General features: G+C 39.9%; 1 protein-coding gene across 1 annotated transcript in view; it reads left to right on the top strand.

The window, feature by feature from the left end:
- Positions 1–23,663, top strand: part of col13a1 (collagen, type XIII, alpha 1) — a 76,997-nt gene that overhangs the window by 38,780 nt on the left and 14,554 nt on the right. Inside the window, exons 19-34 of the mRNA XM_073482212.1 lie at positions 8,941–9,027; positions 9,138–9,164; positions 9,287–9,322; positions 9,412–9,468; positions 9,563–9,586; positions 9,675–9,719; positions 11,798–11,842; positions 12,013–12,147; positions 14,287–14,358; positions 14,569–14,610; positions 14,730–14,780; positions 16,333–16,359; positions 16,729–16,815; positions 20,225–20,278; positions 20,358–20,411; positions 23,326–23,361. Of these exons, the coding sequence (XP_073338313.1) occupies positions 8,941–9,027; positions 9,138–9,164; positions 9,287–9,322; positions 9,412–9,468; positions 9,563–9,586; positions 9,675–9,719; positions 11,798–11,842; positions 12,013–12,147; positions 14,287–14,358; positions 14,569–14,610; positions 14,730–14,780; positions 16,333–16,359; positions 16,729–16,815; positions 20,225–20,278; positions 20,358–20,411; positions 23,326–23,361 (879 nt within the window). The remainder of the gene's footprint in view (positions 1–8,940; positions 9,028–9,137; positions 9,165–9,286; positions 9,323–9,411; positions 9,469–9,562; positions 9,587–9,674; positions 9,720–11,797; positions 11,843–12,012; positions 12,148–14,286; positions 14,359–14,568; positions 14,611–14,729; positions 14,781–16,332; positions 16,360–16,728; positions 16,816–20,224; positions 20,279–20,357; positions 20,412–23,325; positions 23,362–23,663) is intronic.

Genomic DNA, 23,663 nt, shown 5'->3' with positions numbered 1-23,663 from the left:
TATACGGCTATCTTAGAAGCTTTATCTGGCAGGAATGATCATTTAGCAGTTGTAGCTATTCTTAGTTCAGGGTGTCCGTGCATCCTTAAAAAGTCTTAAATTCATGTATCTAAAATTAAGGCCTTAAAAAGTCTTAAATACGTCCATATTTTGCATATAGGTCTTAAATTACATTTAGTCAGGTCTTAAATATGAACGTTCATTTACCGCTTCCGTCATCGCCTTTTTTGTTTTTTGTTTTTCGTTTTTGGGTTAGTAGTTAGCTCCGTGTGTTGTACTTCTTTCTGAAGTATCCAGGAACGTAAGTGGCATTTAGCCAACAGTCCGGTCGGAATTTATCGCCATACACTTCGCCAGTTCCAGAAAGACTTCGGAATCTGCTACAACTATGGGAAAGTGTAAATTTAGTGTGTTGGCTTGAACAACCAGAATTCAGTTGGTTAAAAGCCGCATAATAATGAATCTGAAGCGCAGTGTACACTCTGCAAGAGGGGGTTATTAGCGTTAAATAAATTAGGTTCAATTCCTAGATAAAAACTAAACTAAAACTATTAATCACTTCTTAAATTAATTAAAACTCAACTGAAATAAAAAGCAAACTGAAAAAACAAATTAAAATAAAAACTAATGAAATTTAAAAACTATAATAATCTTGACACACACTCACTCCATTCTTCATTGTTTGAGCTTCTCTGTGAATGGCAATAAATTTAGTTATTTTTGAAAGTAATTCTGTGACTATTTTTCCTTACTGTTTCATACTTGGTGTAGGTCTTAAATTTAGTTCAAAAAGGTGTTAAAAAGGTCTTAAAAAGTCTTGAATTTGACTTGTCCAAACCTGCAGAAACCCTGTAGTTATCGATCTATTTATTTTTTGTCAAGATGGTTCATTCAGCTGTTTCTTTCAACTCTTGATTGATTTGGATCCTGTTTATCTAACAGGAGTGTTTCAGTGGTACGAAGATGTCTGGTGGTGCTGTATATGGAGGCTCTGTTTTCTGAATACTTTCACTGGGCTCTATAATTCATCAATATACTACACCTTTTTAAATGCATTTAAATATGCAGATACCCAGCGAACACCACTTCATATATATCCTATGATTTTCTATATATATATGTCACATGCTATGAGAAGTAACAGCCAAAGCCAGTGTAGTACAATACTGCATTTCTTCAAATGGAGAATATGCTTCCACCTATTTCTTTTCGGTTGAGTTTTCAGAGATTAACTTGTTTGGATGTGGTAACTTTGAAATGTCCTCTCAGTTTATGTTTTAACTGTGAATCTGATCTGAGAGGAATGATCTATTCCACTCAGTCAGGAGTATTTAACTCAGTGTAACTCAACGACGTCTATGTCACTAAATCAATTAGTGAACTTATTTCTCTGACATATGTTCTCCTTCTCTCAGGGAATGCAGCACTTACAGCAGCTCTTTTGTCCCCAGTAGCATGGCAGTAACTGTCGCAGCCGTGTGTGTGTGTGTGTTTTCTCCATTAAGCCTCACAAATGGACAGATAGGGGGAAGAGGAAGAAAAAGTAAAAAGCAGGAAACTTCAGTATCGCTGGTCTCCAAAAAAAAAACAGCAATCTGGAAAGGCTTTTATTTTTTAGTAATGAAGAAAAAGTGCTTTTACAGGCTGATCTTTCAGTGTAAGATACCTTAATATGTGAGGTCGCTTAAGGAGTTGAGGCTTTCATCAACCCAGGGGATGTCTGTTCTATATGGAATCTCAGAGAGCTGGCTGCTTTGTGCCAGAGTGAAATATATGGGCCAGGTGGAGGTTTTGTGGTATACTCAATAACCATTAATATCTGCGTGGTGCCGACCACAATGATGACTTCTCTAGACTCAACCTCCTCCGTTCCAAAGCTCTCAGCAGGCAACAGGCCCATGTCTAGTCATGAAGGAAGCAGACACAACTACCACCTCAGGACCTGGTCCCATCTGTCAATGTGCTGAAATATCCTCCTGCTTTGCTTTAGGTTGATCTAATAAGCTTTGTCATTGAAGGCAGCTTTGATTTAACTTTCCCTGTGGGAACTGAGAGCAGCAACAGATGACGCTAGATGGAGTGGATTACATGACAAAGGAGAGTGTGTGCCAACACTCGCACTTCTTTGACTGATTGAAAATGTATCTGTGCCTTTTTCCTTTCATTACAAATGAGAAATAATGAGCCCTCCAGCTGGAGGAAATATTATGAGCAGAGGGAAGACAGCAATTACGTTCTTGAATCACCCACCTCATTTTGTTATTCCTCACAGTGACCATACATCTGGATGCACAACTTCTTCTGGCTCTAATAAGCAAATTGAAAAGAAAAATGAACCAAAGTATATCCTTATCTTGAACGGGTCCATATCCATTCTAACAGTTAGTTTAGCCAATTATAAAAAATCCTAGCCTTCTTTGAAACACAGAATCTCCTGTACTGATCAGAACACATCAGAAATAAGTTTGTGTTACATTTATCCATCTTAAATTTGTTCCAGAGCAGGATACCATACCAATATTTTGTTATATATAGTATATAGTATATATAGTTTATTATATATAGTCCCCTGAGGATTACTCCTTGATGAGTCCATTTCTCTTTGGGACACCCCATGAGCCTTCCTCTACTGGCACTCTCAGACCAACATATATCAACTTTACACATAATAAAGAAAATAATCTGATTTGCAATGTAATACTCATTCTGGTCATTCCTGGTCCCAAGAGGATGTAACCTTTTGGATGTTAAGTGAATTTACAAATTCAGAATGAAGAATACAATTCTCATAGTTAAAGCAACACTAGGTAGTTTGGACTCATTACTACCCCCAGCTGGTTGAGAAGCGCAATTATCTGTTACCAGTGTCGTAAATACTGTCGCTGTATGAGCATCCCTGGGTATTTGTTGAGGGAGCCGGCGAATCACGGAACACGACGCTTGGGCGTGAATGTGTTTTGTAACGTCTGAAAATATAACTATGTTTTTGGGAGTTACTAAATACAATCGCAAGTTGACATGTTTGGTGTAATAACTACAACCAACTCGGTACGACAACAGTAAGTAGCATGCTAACGTTACCGATAACAACAATAGCCTAACGTTACCTCCCGACCACACTGTTCAACAATTACGTTGATTATCTGCATGAACTAAGGAATCTGCAACTTTTCAAGAGAAGACGTTCATAGTGTTTTAGTAAGGTAGTCATCATTTACACTCACTACATGAAAACGTGCAAGCTATCGAAATGGACAGCATTAGATTATCTCCCGGCTTTATTACAGTTATAAACTGTGGACAAATAGTGCCCCAGTGAACACCACATAACAACAAATCAAATCAAAGTAAAAGTCGATAAGATAATAAATATGTATATATGTAATATATGACTTACAAATCCAGTAGCATCAAGGCTAGGTCGCCATCAGTCTTGAAACCCATTTCTTCTTTCAGCTCGCGCCACCGAGTGTAAGCTGGTCCAATATTGATCCATGTCCGGGCTCGTGTTCTATCACTTTCTCTTTTTCTTTTCTTCGCCTCCTCAGACAATACCTTCTTGGCTTTTTTAGCTGGCTCGGCCATGGCGTTGGTTTACGAAAAATCCAAGTAGCTGCTGGCTAAATCCACCAATGAATAAACGCGTGACGTATGCCGTAAAGCAGGTCGCACTAGACGCCTTTACGTCAGATAGGTTCCTACCCGCTCTGGGAAGATACACAGTGCGGTTTCTGCTGGCGTGACCCCCCTCAGGCTGCAGAGACGTCACCATTCATCCTATTAACCGTTTTTCTACCACTTAACTGAGTTTAGAAAAATTATTTTAAGGTCGAAAAACTACCTAGTGTTGCTTTAAAGTAGAAAAAAAAAGTAATTGCACAAATTAGGAAAAACTAATTACACCCAATACATGCCTGGCTCTACACAGACCATTGTTGGGCAGAGGATTTTGGAGGAGCAAGCAGAAATCCAATGTAGCAGTTAATCCACATGCAAAAGGAAAGGGGCCCCAAATGCAGACACCAAGGCAAAACAGAATGACTGAAGGGACACGGCTGAAGAAAGACAGGAATGGACCCAAGTGATGTGCAGACAGTCGAGGCATTGTCTACATTTAGGTCCCCACCAAGATGCCCCTCCAGGACAGTCAGGATGCAGGACAGTGCAGGTGACACCAAGCTGGGTGGGTTGAGGGGAAATCAGGGTGAAGATAGGAAGATGAGTTGCCTAGGGACTGAAGAGAAGTGGAGCAGGAAATCTAAGGTGGACGGCCTAGGGTCAAGACAGATGAGCGGATGAAGGCCTGGATGCCTGTGACACAGATGGAGCAACTCTGGAGGCTGGAGGAACTTGACCTATTGAGGAAGGTCTAGCGGACGACTAGACATGCAAAGTTGCTCAGGAGGATGACCATACGGGAGGAGCTGCTCAGCAGAAAGGGGAGAAGGACTACTAAATGGGTGGAGCCATTCTGGAGGATGCCTTGGAGGCCTTGGAGGCTGAGGATACAGGGGGGACCGCTCTGGAGGTTGGCAACTAAGGCTGGACCACCATGGAGGTCGCAGATGGGGATGGAGGTCAGGATCACCAGCGGGCACCAGAGGATTCAGCTGTAGGTCGGGAGTTCAAATGTCTTATTGCAGTGGGGAAAAAGCTTTTGCAGAACCTGGATGTTCTGCTGTGTATGGACCGGTACCTTCTCCTTCTCTTCGTATCAGCACACTGATCTGTTAGTGAAAGCCTAATCCTGTCCATCTGTTACCAAGTAAACTATTTCACTGGTTATTGTATACATGGGAAGTGTTCTTGTACTTTAAGTCATTACAGCAAACCTGGCAATGAGGAGTAGTTTCTCCATGGCCTTCCTGTGAACGGGAGAGTGACAGAACGACTTGGCTGCAGCACAAACAGAATGACAACAAGTGATCCTGCAGCATCATTGCATTGTGATTACAGCTCTTTTCTGTTTGATTGTGACCAACTGGTTTGAACTCATCCCTCTCTGTACCTCTCCTCTGAAGTGGAAAGCCTGTGGCTGCATGGCTTTAATAAAGAGATTACATTTTGATAAATCAGGGCATGGCACTGCAGTGTGACACATCAACTCCCACTGTATGTCACAGAGAGAGAGAGATTTTAAAATAGAAGACTGGTGGACAGAGTAGAAGGTTTTGAAGCGACCAGAGGAATCGATGAGCAGTCATAGGTCAAAGGTAGATGCTGCTTCCTGCTTCTTTCTTGTCGGGCAGTTGTTGAAGAGCATCTCTAGTGAACCCCATCACCACCCACACCCTCTTAGCCGGGATGATGGAGGTCCAACAATTCTTTCATTTGACCGCAAACTCATGTATGCATGCAGACTTTGTCCTCATGTTGTCTGTTCCATCTCCACCTTAGTAGTGACATGAGTGTAAAAAATGCATCCCTAATGACACCGCACTTTGAAAATGTGTGATTGGAACTTCAGTGTCTCACAGTAATATCAGAGAAGGCAATATCAGAGAAGGGATGCTTGTCATATGGGCTCACCTGGCAACTAATCAGAGGCTGTGCTTCTGACCGAGAGCCTTCATTAGGTTATACAATATCGCCCACCATTGGATTTGCAAAGAATTGCAATCGACTTGAGCTTCAGTACTTTGATCACTAGATATGAAACATTACCCTCTTCCATTTTATAATGCTAAATTGTACTTATGAGCAGGGGGGGCAGCAGTTCCATCAGGATGGCTGTGGCCATCCTTTAGACGGTGCCAGCCTTGACACAGATGAAATAGCAATTACCAAACTGACAACTGTTACTCGAAATGGAAGCGTTACAACCTTGAGCAGTGTCTCTGCTCTGTAGTGGCCTGCAGGGTGCACAGTTTCTACTCCAGGACCTTGAATATTCCCCAAACTCAAACGTTTGATACATATGGGGTACAAATCAACAAAAGATTTGAACTTCTGCCACCTAAACTAACCAGCCAGTGAGACAATTTGAAGGTTAGTTGAAATAACTGAATTATTTTAATGCTGATGTGAAAGAGCTTGTTGAAATGATTCCTGTTTTCCATTTTCATGTTGCATTTCAGAGTCCTCTGTGACTACACTTGTAGTCTTTATTTGTTATCCTCTGTCTACATCTATGAGAAAGTATCTAAAGCATCAACAGACACACAGTTGACAGCATACCAATTCAACTGGGGCCAGACTGTAGGAACTCCCTCTACCAGCCAGCTATGTTGGCTTGTGTGGTCACAGCTGTGACTGTACATCATCTTTAAACCATCTATTCATTAATGTGAAACACTAAATGACTCAAACTTGTTTATCTTTCTATTTTTAACAACCAATTTCAGAGGATTCGACATGCTGTGGTTGGCACTTGACAAATTCTGATCAGTCACAGTTTTTCATTTCATTGTATACTTTTTATGTATACTTTGCTTTCTAGATCTATCTGCATGCATTTTTACCATCTTGAAGAAAAAAAACTGTTTCTCTTTTCTTCCTTTCCTCCATTTTTGGCCTGTATGCCTTGTTGGCCCATGTAGGGAGAACCAGGTTTCCCTGGCGCTCCTGGGTTAAAGGTAACGTTGTTTTCTGGTCATTGTGTGTGTGGCAGTTAATACATACACAATCAGATCAGTCTGTCATGAATGTCTTTCTTCCACTGCAAAGGGCCAGACTGGCATCCCTGGTACCCCTGGTATCCCTGGCAAGAGGGGCTACAGGGTAGGCCTGGAATGGAATGAGCATCCTAACTGTCTTGTGTCTGTCATCATTATCAGTAACTGGGCGTCTGTAAAGTCACATATTCGTCACTACAGAGTTTTGTGTTTGTGACTGACCAAACCTCAAGTTTTAATGTTGTGTTTTAGCTGACTGTGCTGTTAGCTGTGTGCTGTGGTCTTTATAAAGGATGGTATACTAAGCCAGCATTAATGCTGGTTCAGGATTAGTCTGGCTAAGTCCCTTTTTGTTGCACTGTACAAAACTTATTATACTATTTGTCAGTCATTTTTAACAGCGCTCATACATGCATTCTTCAATTGATTCTGAATCAAAGAAGATAGCATCATCACAAACCACTCTTTAATGTGCTGTGATCTGTGGTAATGTAGAGAAATGGGTAGCACTTTATAATAACCATCAATAAAAGGAGAATTTATATGAAATGCTTTGTCAACCATTTATTAAACAATTGTAAAGCTTCATAAACATCAACTTTATGATCTTTACAGATGAACTACACAGTATTTATTAACCATGTATTAAGTATTATAAAGTTCAGTTGCCACTTTACAATAAATAGTGTTAATAAATGGTGTATAAAACATTTCATTGTTTGTTAACAATTAACTATTAACTATAGTTATCATAAAGAGTTATTGAGAAGTCCACTTCCTGGCCTACTAACTCCCTACAACTACATCTCACAGTCTCCATTAGCAGATTTAGTGTGCTCAGTTGTCATGGAGATGACATGATTCATAGAACAAAACATCCAATCCCTGTTGAGGAGGAGGAGGAGGATAGAAAATAGGAGGTACAGCAGATCAGGGGGTCACTTCAGGCCAACCAGAAGAAGTGAATAATGAGAATTATTTACGCCTGAATATTTTATTTTGAAAAGGGACAGTGTGCAGTAATCAACATTCAAACAAAAGTAAATGCACCTGAGTTAGCTGAATGGGAGTCCCTCTGCCGGATGTTAATGGGCATCCCTAGAATACATAAAATTATACCACAGGTACAATAATTAAAAAGCATATTATGTTGTCATAAAAAGCATAATGCAGTTAAACAACGTGAACGCAAAAAATCCTATAACTTCCTACCATGACGTAAGACATGGACAGACCAACAGAAGCATCCCAGCGAGTCCTGCATTACATGTCTGGACTGTCAGAACTGCTAGAGTCACAAGGAGTCATCACACAAACCATTACTTGTGATCTAGTGGGACAGTTTTTCATCAGCCTTCAGTCTGTACAGGAAGTCAGATAAACACCCACATCGTGTTAGATCTGATTCTGATTGATTTATAAATGTTATCAGACACATTTATCGGTCTGTACAAAGTCTTCAGTTGTTGGTAATTATGACACCACAGCCTATTAAAACTCTGCCATTTTACATACATTGTCATGTAAATCAGCTTCATATGAATTTGAGCTGAGCTAAATCATCTGAGCAGACCCATCCCTCTTAGACTACAATAATGAATGGAATACATTAACAGTCAAACACAAAGGAAAGATTGGGCATGAGTGCACAGTGAAGACAGACAACAGTGACAGGAGTTACCATCTCTCCCCTGTAATTAACATGTACAGCCACCTAACCAAAATGTCAACTAAGCAAATAAATCACTGATGAAGAAGTGAGATGCAGATGTGAGATGTCGACACTGAGTCAAGATGTCTTTATTTACAAGGTGGAAATGAACTTTTCTGCTCTAATCATGCTGCATCTGTCTTTCAAAAGAAGTAACAATCTGTGTTCCATGTAAATAACTTTGCTACATTTCATTGTATAAATGTGTTATTCATATCACCAGCTTCACTGTGTACACTTAAGAGGCTCCCAATGGCCTTGTATTGAATAGCTTTTATTTGTAAAAAAAACTACCATGTTGATTGTTTTCCTCGTGTATTCCATCCATTCATTTGATTATTCAGTAATTGTTGTCAGTAAATACTTGATTTAAAGTTTCATTCATCAAAATTGTATCCAGGATCACAATGTTAGTGTCCTGTAAGGATTTTTATGATAGGAATGAAACATTTAGAAATACAGAATACTGAACAAAATCATCCCTGACTGGCAACATTGAAAACATCAGTATTCAACGCATGAACAGTATTGATATTGGAAATGTTGTTTTTGTACTGGTCTGATTAAAAGTAATAAGTTGTACTGTACTAAGTTAAGACTCTCTATGTACGGCAGGGTGAAAAAGGAGAGCCAAGTATTACAGCCCAGGGAATTAAGGGAGAGCCAGGCTCACCTGGACTGCCAGGCCTAATGGGACCCAAGGTAAAGGCAACAATAAAATTTGATAAGAGGATTGATACCTGCACAAACAGTATGTGGATTAACACTCCATCAAAAGCTCATGGAAGTCTCTGATGCTATTACTCTTCCAGGGTGACAAAGGTGACCAGGGAGAGATGGTAAGAAAAGACGACATCATTAAAGAACTTTAAAAGAACATTTTAATAAGAACTGTTTTCCAAAACACAAGTTGAGAGTGTTTATGGAGAATCTGAGTGTCATATCTTCATTTAACCTTTAGGGGGATGCAGGCCCTGAAGGCCCAGCTGGACCAAGAGTAAGTCAGACTCTTAACAACATGTTGCAGATATTGACACACATGTATAGTATCATTATATTGATGCTAAGGTCTTTTTCTCCTTATAGGGTCCACCAGGCCCAACTGGGGAGCCAGGAAAAGCTGAAATCCACAACAATGAAAATGTATGTCATTCTTATTGAGCTGCACTTTTCTTTCATGTAGAAAAATTAAGGAATACAATAAAGAGTAGTGTTAACTGTAAATATTCCTCCACAGGATATTCGCAACTTACCCCTGATGGTCAGTAATTTCTACAGTTTTTTTGTGGCACGTACAAACACATCACTACCATAATTCAATCAAATGAAATGATCTCTTCTCCTCCTAGGGCCCCCCTGGATTACCTGGATCTCCAGGACTACCTGGTGCCAAGGTAGGAGACATTTTAGAACATGGTTGAGGGGTGGGGTCCACATGGCCAAATTTGGCCTATCATAATGCCAACAATGACTGGTCGAGGCAGATGGCCTCCCACCACTGAGTCCGGTTCTGCTCCGAGGTTTCTGCCTTCTAAAAGGCATTTTTTTCTCACCACTGTCACCAAGTGCTTGCTCATGGGTGAAATGTTGGGTCTCTGTAAATAAATTAATCAAGCAGTATGATCTAGACCTGCTCAATCTGGAAAGTGTCATGAGATGACTTTTGTTGTGAATTGCCGCTAAACAAATAAAGATTGATTGATTGGTTGTTTGGTTGTAGGCCTGTCACGATAACAAATTTTGCTGGACGATAAATTGTCCTAGAAATTAATGCGATAAACGATAATATTGTCGCTTTGAGACCATTTTTCAACTAATATAATGATAATGGCATAATAATGCAAGTACACCCTTTCAAAGATCAATAAACCTTTATTTCTAAAGAATATTTAACATTGGAATGTGAAAAAGACATTTTAAATATCCAAAATAAATAAAGATGGAGGCTGTGGCCAAAGCAATTGAGCCATGGCCAGCCACGGTTCCTTACTGCAGCAACAATGTTAGCACCATTGTCTGTAGTGATGCGGAGGCGTGATGGTACACGTGATGATGATGACGTATGTGTTTTTTTTCAAGGTGTTTCCCCGGTGTCCTCCTGTTAATCTAAACATGTACCAGCTGTCTGTTTATAATCATATGGATGCTGTTATAATGTGTTGTAATTGAGATCCTGACACACCATACATCCTGGAAAGTGACAAAGTTACGTTTTTCTATAATTTACATAATTACATAATCACCATCAGTAAACTGGACGCTGTCTGACTATTTCACTCGCGGGGTTCACTAAGTTCACTGAGTCTTGTCGGGAGGGCTGACCGTCACCATGACAACAGTAACTGACCGTCGCGCGACAGACACTTGTTTTTCGGGCAGAAATGTGACGAAGAGTCGGTCAGACCGACAGGCTGACAAACACTTGGTGAGTTAAAGTTTTTTGCCGGGGACAGACGCTGTTTTTCGGGCAGAAATGTGACGAAGAGTCGGTCAGACCGACAGGCTGACAGACACTTCTCCACGAATAACTGCGGTATTTTTTTCCTCACATAAGTTGCCAAAGACACGACCAGTTACTACGTTCCTGTTGTTTGGTCCTGTAACGTTGCTTTGTGGGACATTTATTTTTAAATATTACATATTATTTTTTTGTTGAGTGAATGATCTGTAGAGTTATCAGACACCAACACCATCAGATCAACACGCCCTCGCTCCGCGCCGCCGGCTCGGTTCGCCTCTGATACTACCTCCGGAGGCGCAGCGAAATTTCACCCCTCACCGCATCTGAAACTTTCACACAAAGGCGGATGCGGAGAATTGGCGCAGTATCCCCGCATGCAAACGGCTGCGTGAATGGGGCTAGTGACTGACAAGAGGGTTCTAGTGAGAGACACGAGGAAAACAAACAAGCATGCAAATGGAAATTATCGAGGCCGGCAAAATTATCGAGCTCATTTTAATTTATCGTATGATTAATTGATTTATTGATTATCGTGACAGGCCTAGTTGGTTGGTTGGTTGGTTGATTGATTGCCCAAAACACTGGCAAAAACATTGACCCCAGTTCACTTTGTGACGTCCCCCAGGAAGTGTTGGTCAACACTCATACATGGTAAACACACATTCCTGGTGGATTACTTTGTAATGTGAATGCAGTATTTCCACTGTTTCCAGAGTTGGAATCCTATCTGTACTATGAGCCACTGCCATCTGTGAAGTCTTTGAATTTATGGTTCTGTTCCTCAAACAGGAAATTTAATTGTATTTCATGTCATAGCAGTACCAGAAGCAACACCCCTTTTAGTGTTTAAACGCAGGGTTGATTTTGTTCTGAACAGCCACGAACAAATTTGCAATCAATGAAAGTACTAGAAACTAAATGACATACAGTGAACTGGAGACCCTGGATGAACTTGCCCTGGTGCAGTTGTCTGCTTTTCCTCATGGTAATCCAGCCTTGGTGTGTCCTCAGGGAGAAGTGGGTCTACCAGGTGCACCAGGACTGGACGGAGAGAAGGTAATACTTAGTTATTAGTATCCTTATGAACAGACAGTCACTTTAATTGTTACATCAATATTGTGATAGAAGCCTGTGTAGGAGTAATGATCAAAGCTCCCCATTGTAGATTTAATGTAAAATATATCATAGCTTCCTTCAGGAAAAATTGAGACATCATGTGTTTTCAGGGACCCAGAGGGAAGCCTGGAGAGCCTGGTCCTGCAGGTCTAGCTGGTCCTGAAGGTCCCAGAGGGGAGGGTGGTGTCATGGGCTTCCCAGGACCCAAGGGAGACAAGGGAGACATTGGTCCATCTGGATCACCTGTGAGTGACTGTGTTAAGCACACACCACACCACATGATATCCCAGCCTGGGGTTCCCTGACCACATAGTCCAACATCTGTCATTATCCAGAGGGAATGCCTCGGTTTTCCCAGCTGCACTCTTATTATCTAATTAGAGACTTGCTGGCTTAGAAGAGACCCAAGGAATGACATTGAGTTTAACTTTTAATTCACTGTGGCATGGATCCCAAATGTGCCCCCATGTGAAGGGCTATGCTATGTATAGCTTGGTCTAACTATAGTAAATACTGTTAGTCCTGTGAGGTGAAATGTGATTTTATCTCTCTTATACATCTTGTTGTGTTTGTTTGTTGGCTTGTTCTTGAGGTGGGGTGAGAAGCAAACTACAGCATCAGAAAATGGATGTTTGGGTTGTTCAATAAGGTGCATAGCTAGGTGCTTTATAAGTGTGGTCTATTGTTTTATTCTTTTTACTCTTTGAAATAAAATTCAGAAAACCCAGCAGGCAGTTAAGGAATGCTCTTGAGTAACAAGTAAGATGCTCAGTTTTTATTATTAGTAATGTCATCCCGACCATTTCTATATGGTCCCATCACGTCCTTGTATTGTGCACTTTCCAAGTAATGTTTGCAGACAGCATGTCGTCATGAGTTATCAACTCATCTTACTTGCTGTTCTGCGGGAATATGTGAGTGAGCCTGTGGAAGATGGTCATTGATAGAAAAGCTAATCAACTCAACAATATAAAAATATTCCATTGCAACTAAAAGTCCTGCACTCAAAGTTCAGTAAACTAAACATAAGCAAGTATCACAAGCAGAATTAATCATTATGCATATTAGCCCTTTTAGAGTGTTCCATTTTTTATTCAATGTGTAATATTGGTCACTCACATATTAATGTATAAGAAGCATTATAACATTGATTTTAACCTCTTTATACACTGTTGGGTAGTTTAAAACAGAAACGCTGGAGTAAAGTACAAGTCCCTCAAATAAAATGTTAATGTAGCCTATTTATTTACTTTCCTCATCTGAGTATGGAATTTGAAACATTGTGCTCCAATAGAGTGCCACAGAAAAGATCCAGAAATCAGTCAGACTTTTTGCACCTCAGGGTCCCTCATCTTAAAGTCTGTGGGTTTTTTTAATTAGTTTTTGGTTAAATACCTGAAATAATGTCTGTGCTTAACACAATCTTAAGATATGTTCACCTTTTGTTTAACAGCATAAAAAACATCAGTACATTCCCCATGTTTAAATCGTAAAGGGTTTACGTGTCTTAAAAAACACGGTTGCTAAGTGTCTAAATGAGACTACAGAGATTCATCTACTCACTAGTCCGTCTTTACAGGCCCACTTCAGTTACAAACTATTCTAACTCTGACTTTACAACTGTACATTGATCAGTTTATAGAAAACCTGTATAGTAATTGTGTAGTATGACACTTATTGGTAATGTTGGAGTCGTGCGGCCCCTTTGTTTATAGCCTAACATTAGCTTTTAACTTCCGGCGATTCCATTAAGACTCGTTAAAATTTCATCTGTGAAGATTATCTTGTGAGTATCATAAGCTTCAATCCAATACAATATCCAACTAAAAAATCTCATAGGGCTTTTGTGGGGGGAACCAGGGCGATGCTAACTTCCTGGTTAGCCAACAAAAATAGGTCGTCCCTGCAGCACTCTATAGAACAAGTCCTCATTGATGGAACTTGATAAGTCCTGGTATATAATGGACCACCAGCAGTTGCTGTGAAGGAACTTCACTTTTGGAGTTAGCCACAGCAGTAGTGGCTAACTAAGACTGAGACTTAGCTACCCACACAAGTAAAACACAAAATGGGAACTACACAAGGGCATAAAGGGAGTTTAGGGGATAGGCCCTTGAAAACCGATCGAAATATTAAAATAAAAACATGCAGGGCACGTAAAAATTATGGTCTTTGCTTAACATGGACTGCTTCAACAGCTCTGAAAATTTTAGATTTTCATTTCAAATAGTAAAAAGAAGTGCCCCTGCTGCTGACTGGTGTGGAGAATACAAAGATTGGATCAAAACAAAACTTTCTCATTTGTCTTTAATGCTTTGACTCTAACATGAAGATCAATAGTCCCTGTTATTGTGATGTTTTATCTCCCCTTCCTTGTTCTGTAGGGTTTAGATGGCCCTACGGGTGAAAAGGGGGCTACAGGGGCCCCTGGCCCTATTGGATTACCTGGTGCAATGGTACGCAATGGTGCCCCTCAGGCTGCATCTCTGTGGATGCAGTGTCTGACCTGGCAAACGGGGAACAGTGCGATGCATTTTGTATTCACCCCCAGTGCTGTGTGAAAAGTGTTGTGCTACTTCATTTTTCATTCACTTAATAATTTGTCTAATGAAGGAATATATTGTCAATATTGTGTCCTTCTTTGTCTTTGCCACCTATTGTCACAGGGTCCTAAAGGTGAATCTGGAGAAGGAGGAAGGTCAGAAATGGTAAGGGTCAGCCGTTAGCCCACAGGTCTGATCAGTGCAATGAGAGCACAAATTGTTTTATGAGTAATATTGTCTGAATTAAAAACCTGTCTCTTGTGTTTGTGTGTGTCTGTATTTAGATCTATGGTCCTCCAGGGCCCCCAGGACCTCCAGGACCAGTTGGCCCAGCAGTGAGTCAAATAAGTTATTCAAATCCTAAATCTAAAAACTACCTCATGCCTAAAATTTTCACACACCTCCAAAAAGTTTTCAGTTCATTTGGCTGATTAAGCCTCTGCTCAGGTTGAAGCTGGGCAGATTCATGTTTAGAATTACAGGATATCTCCAAACTTAACAAATTAGCAAGAACGATAAAGATGTCACACTTTGGGATAGATGATAGGTGATAAGATCTAAGTAGAGGTCTAATTAGGTAAAATAAGTGAGAACCTGTTGAGGGGACCCTCAGTGTGTGGGGCCCTTCATACAGAAACTGGTGTAACACATTTTAGTATCTGCATCCAAAGTGACTGACCAACTTCAAGTTTTATCTCCCTTACCGAGCCAAGACTTGCCTTGTTACTTACCAAAATAGCAAAACAGTCTGGTTTCTTCTCTCCATAATCAACAACCACATCTGGTTTGAAATAAATCCTCAAGCAAAATGCAAAATTATTCCAGCTATACACAGAGTTTTTTACTTTTGCTGATGTTCGCCTCTCTCCTTGTCCCACTTCACCTCCAGTGTTGGGGAGACTTAAACTACATGTAGTTGAACTACATAGCTTAACTACAATTTGCTGTAACTTGCTGGTAGTTAAACTACATTCATATTTTGTGCTGCGTCAAGTATTTCAACTACTTTTTGGGTCATTTTTTGTAGTTTAACTACTCAATTTACAAACTACAATTTTGGCCAATAACATGCAATATTTTTTTTTATAAAAAAGACCTATATAATATAAATTTTATTTTATTTTTCTTTGAAAAAAGGCATGAAACATGTCATGACATGCTAAGCCAACACTGCCTCTGACTGGCTTGCCCTGGCAGCACTCAAATGCTTCACAGAGTGGGTGGGTGTTTGTGCCAAGGAAGGCAGTGCTCATATGGCACAAGCACGTCATGGACAACCATCCCGCTACCCCCGATGCGCCCCCGAACACGCCAGCCCAACCATGGCCATTTGAGCATGTACAACTTTGACAGACGGCTAATGTGTCGTGTCAACAAGCGATTCTGCCCTGGCATCTAGTTCTAGTAGTTCAAGTGTTAGTGCCTCTGAAGTTCCTGTGATGTTGACCAAAAATGTCAGCTTTTGTTCTTTAAGAAATAAAACACTGACCAGCGTCACCCTGAGAGGCTGTGTTCAGTCCCAGTCTGCTGTCCAGCTGTGTTCACTGTTTTTAGCTGAGCTCAGTTGCATGCGATGACTCCCTCCGTGAGCCTGTGCCACGGTCCAGACAGACTCCTGTCAGCTAATAGGCCTATTACCTTCACAGCTTACTGAACAAATTAGTTAACAGTAGCTAACTACAGCCAGGTTATCCAGCTAAGAGCAGCAGTTGGTGGTTGCTCTGATGATATCCTGCCCCCTGATGTTTTGGAGCTACATTCAAATTCCATGTTTTACAACTTGGACCTTTACCTGATGCCCCACTCATAGATGTGGCTCAAACATGCCAAACTTGTATGTCTTCTATTCAGTCAGTAATCACACTTTTTTTTATTTGTTCCATCCAGGGATCCCAAGGATCTTCAGGGCCAAAGGTAAGATGTTATTTTCCTCATTATTTTCCTTTATTGAATGTGCCTCCATATATACATATATGTATATATATATATGTATATGTGTGTATATGTGTATATATATGTATATATATGTATATATGTATATGTATATATATATATGTATATATATATATGTATATATATATATATATATATATATATATATATATATATATATACACATACATATGTTAACATGTTGTGTTATATATAACAGAATGGCTGTAATGTGTATATATATAAATACATATATATATATATATATATACACACACACATTACAGCCATTCTGTGCATGAAAATGTAAGAAAATGTAAGAAAGGTTTTTTTTATTACTCTGTCTTTTAGGGAGAGCCAGGCATAGGCATCAGAGGAGAAAAGGGAGCGACAGGTCAGAAGGGTGACAAGGGAGACAGAGGCCATCTTGGACTCCCTGTAAGTACTCCAGACTTGATATTTTAGAATCAATTCACGCCTTTCCTATCATACAGTGTAACACTATAATAGTAATGTTAGCTGGTTGAATGCTGACGTAAGCTATTGTGTAACTTAACAATGACTAATGGGTTATCAAATATCTTGATGAAAGATGGCCTGATATCCCTCCAGATTTTCACTATCCATGGTCTTTGCGGTCGCTGATCAATTAGAAAGTGATTCAATCATAACAATTTGTCAGATTACCTACATTCATACCACTTGCAACCTAGAGAAGAGCAGCATGACATTATCGCAGCATTCAAGCTTCTCACCCTGAGTGACATCCGAGGAAAATGTGAATATGGTCTATAAAGTCATCCCCAGGTAAAAACAGACCTTAAGTCAGACCTTAAAGTGACATTCAAATCCTTCCCTTAAAGTCTGGTGATATTCTTTGTTCTCTATTGCTAACAAATCCTTTTGAAATGACCTGCTCCAACAATCCTAGTGTGTGTATCTGAATCCTGACATATCTTCTTCCTCTGTGCCACAAAGCTCCATTGTTGTCCAAAACACATCAGTAAGCCATACTGTTGCATTGGCTGACATATTCCTAAATTACAATGAGCACACATGCTGTAGTTTATTTTGACTCAGTCCCACATACATTCTCCTGCTGCCCCAAGTACTCACTTAACCAAATGTGGATTCATCCACAGCTGAAAATAGTCCCACATAAATGCACTTTTACCTCCTGTGTGAGCAGCAGAGAGCAGCTGTTTTATGACATTTCTGAGCCGTCATAGATGAAACTATATATTTGTGAGGTGTTTTTAGGTTATTTCTTCAGTAAGAACCAGTGGGCTCAGGGCTGAGAGCCACAGACAGAGTAGAACAGTCTGCAAGTATTTGAGATAGACCAACACATCAGTGGAGTTGGTCTTATCAAGGGATTTGTTGACAATAATATACAGAAAAACACCAGACTGACCCTTTAAAAAAGAGTTGATGTTGTGATGTTGTATCATGACAGTGATGAAGTGTGGTCAAACTAGCACTGCTATGAAGGTGACATGGCTGTAGACTTGATGTCATCATCGACATGACCAGTAGAAGTTACTCACGATTACTGTCACTCACTTTACCTCCACCTCCAGCACTTCATCACCCCTCACTTGTCATCATCTGAATATGTTTTTTATGTCACTTGAGTCACAGCTTCACTCACCCCCCACCTCCCCATCCCAACCCCACCCTCCACCCCACCTTCCTCCCACCATCTCCCCATCATCTCTGCTCTCTAACTATGTACAACGCTACACAGGGGGCTCATGGGTTAGACGGCAGACCGGGTCCAGTGGTGAGTGGTGCAAGTCCTGCTCTGGTCCCCTCACACTTCTCCTCCTCTTCCTCCTCCTCCTCCACCCCTCTGCTACAGCTTGCTAATTGTCTGCCTTGTCTGCTTGTCATGTCTGCTTGCTTTCCTGCTTCCCATGCCTGTCCTGTCTCTTTTTCTTCCTGAAGTAGCTCTGTGAGGACAGGCCTGTTCAGGGTTGGGTTCTGAGGATGTAATGGCACGAAGAATCTACTTTCAAACATGGCAGACACAGTACATATATCACTCTTATGCCCCCATAGTTTATAAAATGTCATGTAAGGGCCAAAAGCCATCATTAAAGTGTGTCTAGAACAGAATTTTGTTTAAAGTCTAACTTCCAAACTAAGCAAAGAAGACACTCTATTAGTACTATCTGGACAGGCCTGGTAGACATAACCAATACTGGCTTACTGAAGAATGTCACACTCACACATATCTCATCATAGAACGTTTTAAATGGATAGACCTGTAGCCTGTTGGCCTAAAAAACTCAAGCTATTGTTCATATGATACACCCTATGATTAAAGGTGTCCAATGTGTAGGATTTTGGAGGATTTAAGGGGCAGAAGTGGGATTTAATATTCATAAATATGTTGTCATTGAAGAACGGTTGCGTTTCCGTTACTTTAGAATGAGCCTTTCAGATCTGCAGTGGGAGCAGTACTCTTTAACGCAGTCCACCATGTTGCACCACCATGTTTCTACAGTAGGCCAGATTGGACAAACCAAACACTGGCTTTAGGGCTGTTGTGTTTTTCTTGTATTTAGCGGCCACCGTAGGGAAGTTTGAGAGGAAGGGTATTGCAAGTTGTGGTTGCAATCTGTAACTATACTGCTAAAAAAAACACTAAATCCTACACACTGTACCTTTAATAGGAATGCATGAATAAATGAATAAATAACTAAATAAATAAATGGCACTCAGTTGAGCACATACCTATGCCAAAGCACAACGTTCCCTTTTCTGCTCACTCACCACCACATAACTACGCCTATCCTGCAATGTTAAAGAAGGTGAGAAAACATTCCTGGATCCCCATCGAAAATTAATGACGTCCACCAACAAAGAAAAGGACACGGGTGAAAACCTGACCCCCTTGGCGGAGGTAAAATTCTAATTCAATGAAACTACAAACTACAAAAGCTTTTGATGGGAAACATCTGTAGAAAGTTAAAAAGAAAAGAAAAGAAAAAAAAACTGTCAAAGTAGAACAGATTGACTCTTGTTACGCTGATGCAATGAATGCTGTGGAAATGTACACTGTGCTAATTGTGCCCTACACTTGCCTCTAATTCAGTTTGCCTGAGACTGGATAGCTTTATTTGAATAGCAGCTTTTATTTTAGTTGTTACTGTTTGAGCACCATAACATTGTAATTTGTTACCTCCAAATAATGATGTAAGCAATTGTAGTTATGAGATAACATTATAATACTGACAGCACAAACATGAGAATCCATGGCCACTCTGGGTTTGTAGTTGGAGGCGTTTCATTACTTCAGAATAATAGTCAGATAGTAATAGTTCATTATCTATCACACTGCCTGGGGCCACATACTGTAACAGTGTAACTCCTCAGTCCTCAATCCTGCCTCAACAGTTTCCTGCCTCATGATCCTGTATCAGCAATGGGTTTTCGTTGCTGAGAACTGTCCAAAAGGAGCATGCAGGGATGCCCATGCTGCATGTTGACATGCCATACAGTGCACTCCACACAGCACTGTATATACTGGATATGCCTGAGATGCAAGGTCTTCCTCTCCAAGACTGCAGCTGTTGACATCTGATTCATTTTCCCTCCTTTTTAACGGTTTGGACAGTAGTTCAACAAGCTTGGTGTGTTAATGATGAAGGTGTCAGGACAGAAACTTATGTCCTGACACTCCAGATTAATTAAAAAGAAGGTCAAAATGGACATATCACCACCACCATAAGGCTTGTTGATGTACTGATTTGAAGTATTTAATGATGATATTTTCTCTAAAACTATTCTGTTTGAATCTGCCACCAGGTATTTATTTTATTCTCTCTTTTCTATTTTAAAGGGTCTAATAGGACCAGCAGGTGTGCCAGGGCCAGCAGGACCAAAGGGAGAGAGAGTGAGTGTCTGAGTGTGTGTGTGTGTGTGTGTGTGTGTTTCTGTTCTTATTCTAATATAAATATATGGTATCATAACAGGGTGAAAAGGGAGATGCAGGATTACCAGGACCAACTGGGCCTCAAGGCATCCCTGTAAGTCTGCAATTCAATTTTTAATGTTCATCTCAGCAGGGAGCATTTCCTCTTTATCTACAGCTCCATGTTTATAACGATGGGGAACATTTAACCAGAGTGTTATTAAATTAACTGCTTTATCAAAATGAAATTAAAATTCCGATTGTTTATGCTTGTCTGTACAACAAAAGCTGTCCAGTCAGGCAAAACAAAAGGAAAAAGAAGAGCAGTGACAAACCATGGCTCACCAGGGGTTTACTGAATGCATGCAAGAAAAAGAACACTATGTACAGGGAATTTATTAAATATAGAGGTAAAGACCAAGAAATCAAATAGGGGAAAGCAGTGCAGAGCTAATTTATGGAAATAGAAATCCAGCGACAATGTTCCTGAGAAAAGTTGACGAGAAAGAGATTATTGAACTTGTTAATAAATTCAAAAATAAAAGATCTACTGACTGGAATGGAATTGATATGATTTTAGTTAAGGAAGTAATTTCGGCCATTGTAGTGCCTCTAACCTACATCTGTAACCTATCCTTCCAGTTGGGCTGCTTCCCAGACAAAATGAACACAGCGAAAGTAATCCCACTGTTCAAAGCAGGAGATAAAAATTCATATACAAATTACAGACCAGTCTCACTTTTATCTCAGTTTTCAAAAATACTTGAAAAACTTTTCGTTGCCAGACTGGACTGCTTTGTTGAAAAACACAAATTTTTAATTGATTGTCAATACAGGTTCAGAGTAGATCAACCTCAATGGCCTTGATGGAGCTTATGGAAGAGCTTTCAAGTGCAGTTGATAAGAAGAAGTTTGCGGTGGGGGTTTTCATAGACCTGAAGAAAGTGTTTGACACGATAGACCATGATATTATGTTGAAGAAAATGGAAAGGTTTGGAGTAAGAGGAGTGGGACTGGAATGGCTAAAGAGCTACATCAGAAATAGGACCCAGTATGTACAGGTGGGTGATGCCATGTCCAAGACAGCAGATATTACATGTGGCGTGCCGCAAGGTTCAATAGTTGGACCAAAATGATTCATTATGTATATAAACAACATCTGTCATGTGTCCAACATTTTAAAATATGTAATTTTTGCTGACGACACCAATATTTTCTGTACAGATGACTGATTACAGAGGTTAATGGAGAAGGTGTCAGTAGAACTAGGTAAACTGAAATTGTGGTTTGATGCAAATAAGCTATCTTTGAATGTGAAAAAAACAAATGTATGATTTTTGAGAATCGCAAAACCCACTTAACAACTCAGGTAAACTTAAGGATAGAGGAGATGGAACTAGAAAGAGTATATGAAAATACATTTTTAGGAGTAAGGATAGACCACAAATTCAGTTGGAAACCACAGGTGAACCAAGTCAGATCCAAAATTTCCAGAAGCATCGGTGTGATGAACAAAGTCAAACACCTTCTAAACTTCAGATCTATGAACCTCCTTTACTGCACCTTGATTCTGCCATATTTAACTTACTGTGTTGAGATATGGGGTAATGCCTGCAAAACTACGCTACAGACAGTATGCACAGTACAAAAAAAGCAATAAGAATAGTAAATAATGTTGGTTTTTATGATCATACCACTTCACTATTCATAAAGAGAAAAGCACTTAAATTCATGGACTTGGAAGGAAGCAGGTTATTTCTGGATTTGTACATGACTAACGCAGTTTTCTGGTCTACCAACATACAATCCATGTTCATAGAGAGAGGGGGGGGTTACGCCCTCAGAAACAAACTAAATTGGAAACAGCCCGTCTACAACACAGATATGAAAAGCAGGTGTATTTCTGTTTGTGGTGTGAAGTTATGGAATGCATTACCTGATGAACTAAAATACAGTAAGAATGTGCTAATATTTTTAAAAAAGTACAAAGATATGATGATAGATAAATACAGACTTGCTCTTGGGTAACCAAACAATGGAGAGCAATGAGTATTATAATTATCACTACTTATGAAAAGATAGATGTATGTATGTATGTATGTGAATGTATAATATACCTACACATGTATGTGTGTGTAGGTGTATTTGTGATGCATATGTTTGTACGTAGGTATGTATATGCTTCTTGTTTTGATTGATATGTAAGAAAAGGGGGGGCTATATATAAGCTGAGGCTTCCGCCCCTATCCTTTGGTTGTGACCAGAGTTTATACTCTCTGAGTGACCAATACATTTCATTCATTCATTCATTCTGAACTTAGAGTTGGTTTCACATGATTTTAGATTAAGATTAATAGATTCAGACAGAAAGTAAACAAAATAATTTGGGGATAAGGATTATAACTCATTGTCCATGACAGCAGCATGCACGCCAATCTCATGTGTTCTCAATGTTACTCTCTTCTGACGACTGCTTGTCGTGAGTTTGATTTAGCTACTGCAGAGTACTTTGCCCACCACTGATGAAAGTCTCATCCTGTGGGAAACATGTTGCACCCAGTAGCTCCAATGCCTGACATGGAAAGTGTTTTACTTAAGGAAGCCCCACAACAAAAAAATAAATGTCCTGTGTTTATAATGTACCAACAGGTGAAAAAAAGTGAAAAGGGTGTCAAAGAAAAAGTTGTGGCAGGATAAAAAATTGTCAGGATGATTTTGATCAGGATCAGGTGTTTGTTTTGGTTATATCGCCTTCAGCCACAAGAGGCTGTATGACTGAAAGCATTCATTCACCTGCAAACCAAACCTTTTCTTCACTTCTCACAGATGGAAAATAAGTTAAAAAAAAAAAAAAATGAAAAAAAAAATTCACTGGTTTTATTAAGTTTTTTACAGCCTCGGTGGTATGAATGAGGGCACTTTTGTTTTTGCTAATGTCAGTTTGAACATGGCCTATGGTGGCAAATTAGCATATTTCCCGAAGTGAGATAAACAAGTACATCATTGTTCTTTCTCATTTCTTTTTGCAGGGTTTAGTAGGACCACAAGGGCTCAAAGGGAACCGGGTAAGATACTACTTATAATGTTTTGTTAGTTATAAAGTTAGCAGGACCAAGGACGTAATTCTGGCTAGTAGACAGATTTCATTTGATTACACACAGACCAGGTCACTTCTATGCTTTTACTCATTAAATTCAGAAACTGAACTAAAACCTGTCTGAATCTTCATGATTCATATTACAACAACACAGGCTAGTATTTGCATCCACAAGAGGGCGCCTGAGGAGAGTTGTGACTTCAAAGAAGCTCTCAAGGAGGAGATGAGGATTAAATAACTGAATATGAATAAATCTCTTTGATGTCATGC

Source organism: Pagrus major, chromosome 15, assembly GCF_040436345.1.
Source record: "Pagrus major chromosome 15, Pma_NU_1.0".
NCBI classification, from domain to species: Eukaryota; Metazoa; Chordata; class Actinopteri; order Spariformes; family Sparidae; genus Pagrus; species Pagrus major.
Note: the sequence above shows the minus strand (reverse complement) of the source record. Positions and strands in the feature narration are given on the sequence as shown.